Here is a 2810-nt window from a genome sequence, read left to right as displayed (position 1 = left end):
AAAGACAAGTAATAAAAAAACAACAACTGATGTAGTACGGAAACTATGAGGTGCTCCTCTCAACATTTAATATGCTTTATCAAAATGGTACAATTTTCAGCAGCATCAGTTTCCTTCAACGTGTCTGGCACTTTTTTTTTTTTACATAAGAAAAGTAAATGACCTTTTAATACAATATGATAAATTCAGAAAGTGTGTCATATTTCTACTGTCCTATGTTCTGACACATTTTTCTATTTTTGTCATGTTGTAAATATTGGGTTGATGAGCCATTCTGTAATGAGTCTTTAGACATGCAGTGTTCATGCAGTCCAATGAATAGTTCATGCCATCTCTGATTTTGATAATTTCAGGAGTTTGATTATTAATCTACCACATTCTATTTGATTTTTTAAAAAATGTTACAGTACATTTGAAAAAGAACAATGCATGCAATGATATGTCAAGTACGGTGGCCTATATGAAATCATTTCTTTCAAATAAACCAAACTAATAGAACACGTATAAAAATGATCTAAATTTGCGTTGCCCTCATAAAAATACAAATCAATCCAAAATAAAATAAGCTCTCATATCAAAGTTTCATTCCATCAGAGGTGGTTTCTAAGAGTTTGTAACACATTAGAGATTGCGTTATTTGAGTCGAACATGTGGCATGTTCATAGTCTCATTGCTGCCTGTATTGAGCGTATTTCCACTTGCTAGGTTGTGACTAGCACCAGCCGTATTACTTGTCCTAAGCAGCTCGGAGGAGTAGGATGCATCAATGGGGGGCTGGGAGAGAAAGTTGAACCCTTGAGTATGTGTCTTATTTGAGGTCTCAAGGTCTCTATCGCTGATGAAGAGATCAGCTTCTCCCCAGCCCCCTACTCCCATCTCAATGCCCCCAGCTGAAGAGTCCTGGCTGCTGCTAACGCTGGTGGAGAAACTAGCCTGACTAGAATGCGTGTTCACACCGAGACCTTCCAGAACAGGCTGCATGAGGTCCTGTACAGAGAGGGACTTCCCTAGTCCTCTGTCCCCACTGCATTGGCCTTGAATCGGGGCAAGAGGAGAGACTGGAGCAAGAGGGTCCATCTCTGCATCCATGCTTATATGTCTCCTCCAAGAACTGTCCTCTTTAGCACTGGGTCTGGTTTTTTGTTGAAGCTTGCAGCTAATACTAGAGTTAAGCCCAAAGTCCATCCCGACTCCTCTGAAGTAGGATTTGGAGTAGTCGGTGGGGTCTGACCTAGAGGGTCCCATGCTGCGAACATGGCCTGCTTGTGGAGGAACAGAAGAAAGTTGAAGCTTTGAACAGGCTTGGGATGGAAGAGGTGGAGGTGGTTGACCGACACATGGAAAGAGGCCTACAGAAGAGTGAAAACTGTTGGCGCTGAGGATTTGAGAAGGACTCCCTTGTGCTGATGGACAGTCCATGGATGGGGTTGAAGGAACCTGGAAGGTTGATGGGTTAAAAGGTGAGGCAGAGGCCGGATTGAGCCCAGGAGATGATGTTGTGGAGTTGTTCTGGTTGAGGTTGAGTTCGTTGGGGGCTAAGATTAATTGGAGGGCTCTGGGGTGATTACCACAGATGGACTCGCTGATCTGGGAGGAGCAAGAGAGATCCTTACTGAGGATGGTGCTTGGATAGTCTGAAGTCTCCTCCAACCCAAAAGGAGGAAGAGGGGAGAGAGTGAGGGCAGAGGAAGAACCCTTCTGCAGAACCTGACGGTAGATGTCCAGCAAGGAGTCCAGCTTAGCTTCAATAGACTGTACCTATAGAGACGGAACATAGAAATACTGTTTGTTAGAATACATGGGTTATGTTTAATACAGTGGTTCTTCATTAAAAACGGTTAAAGGGAAAATAAATATCTTGATTTTGTGTTTTTTTTGCATTTTAATTTAGACTAGAGTTTGCTAAGGCCCACTGGTTTAGTATTATGTTTAATATGATAATTTATAAACATGAGACAATGACATTAGAAAAACAACAAAACTCAAGGTAAATATTTCTGAACAGGATATTATATTGTAATTTGTGTCATTTCCATTCAAACATGTAAAAATGTAATATATTTGTGTGTATTTAGGATACTGTCATGATACCCTGCCGGAAGGAATGAAAGAGCCGTGGATAAACGAAAATGTCATTTATTAAAGGGGTCATATGATGCGATTTCAAGTTTTCCTTTCTCTTTGGAGTGTTACAAGCTGATTGTGCATAGATAAGATCCCTGAAGTTGCAAAGACTAAAGTCTCAAAACCAGAGATATTCTTTATCAAAGTTAAGACTCTGCCACGCCCCCCTAAAACGGCTCGTTCTAACACGCCCCCACATATCTACCTCACTATGTGGAAATATTAGCATAATGCCGCCCAAATGTGCACGCAAAGAAAGAAGGCGTGGTTTCAGTAACCGCAGTTAGTGTTGAAGCAGCATGTCAGGGAGACGCTGTGTGTTTCTAGGCGAAAGCAAAAGGGGGTGTTTGTGATGTGTTTGTGACACCAAATACACAAAATAATGATCTTTAAAAAAGCATCATATGACCCCTTTAAATCCAACACACAGGGTAAATCCACACTTGGAAGGGAAGGAAGAAACACGTACAGAACTGGTAGGCCCGACAAACACAGACTGAACGGACTAGGGCTTAAATACACAGGATAACGAGGGAATCGGGAGGAACACAGGTGAACAGAATGCCTAATTAAGAGACAATGAGAACAGGAGCAGGAACAGGAACGACCAAATAAGGGCACATGAGGGAGAAACTGGGTCACGGGGAGCACATGGGGAGCAAAACACAACAAAGACAGTCCAATCC

The 2810-nt window shown here is 42.0% G+C and overlaps 1 protein-coding gene across 2 annotated transcripts in view; it reads right to left on the bottom strand.

Annotated features, from left to right (window-relative positions):
* Positions 1 to 35: 35 nt before the first annotated feature.
* The window catches only part of LOC107708682 (potassium voltage-gated channel subfamily KQT member 5-like), a 123338-nt gene continuing 120563 nt past the window's right edge, over positions 36 to 2810 (bottom strand). Inside the window, exon 15 of one of the 2 annotated variants that reach the window (XM_016512986.1) lies at positions 36 to 1758. In XM_016512986.1, the coding sequence (XP_016368472.1) occupies positions 634 to 1758 (1125 nt within the window). In that variant the 3' untranslated portion in view covers positions 36 to 633. The remainder of the gene's footprint in view (positions 1759 to 2810) is intronic. The other variant, XM_016512987.1, reaches the window with a different exon arrangement.

This window comes from Sinocyclocheilus rhinocerous, unplaced genomic scaffold (assembly GCF_001515625.1).
Source record: "Sinocyclocheilus rhinocerous isolate Xijiao unplaced genomic scaffold, SAMN03320098_v1.1 scaffold236, whole genome shotgun sequence".
NCBI lineage: Eukaryota > Metazoa > Chordata > Actinopteri > Cypriniformes > Cyprinidae > Sinocyclocheilus > Sinocyclocheilus rhinocerous.
Note: the sequence above shows the minus strand (reverse complement) of the source record. Positions and strands in the feature narration are given on the sequence as shown.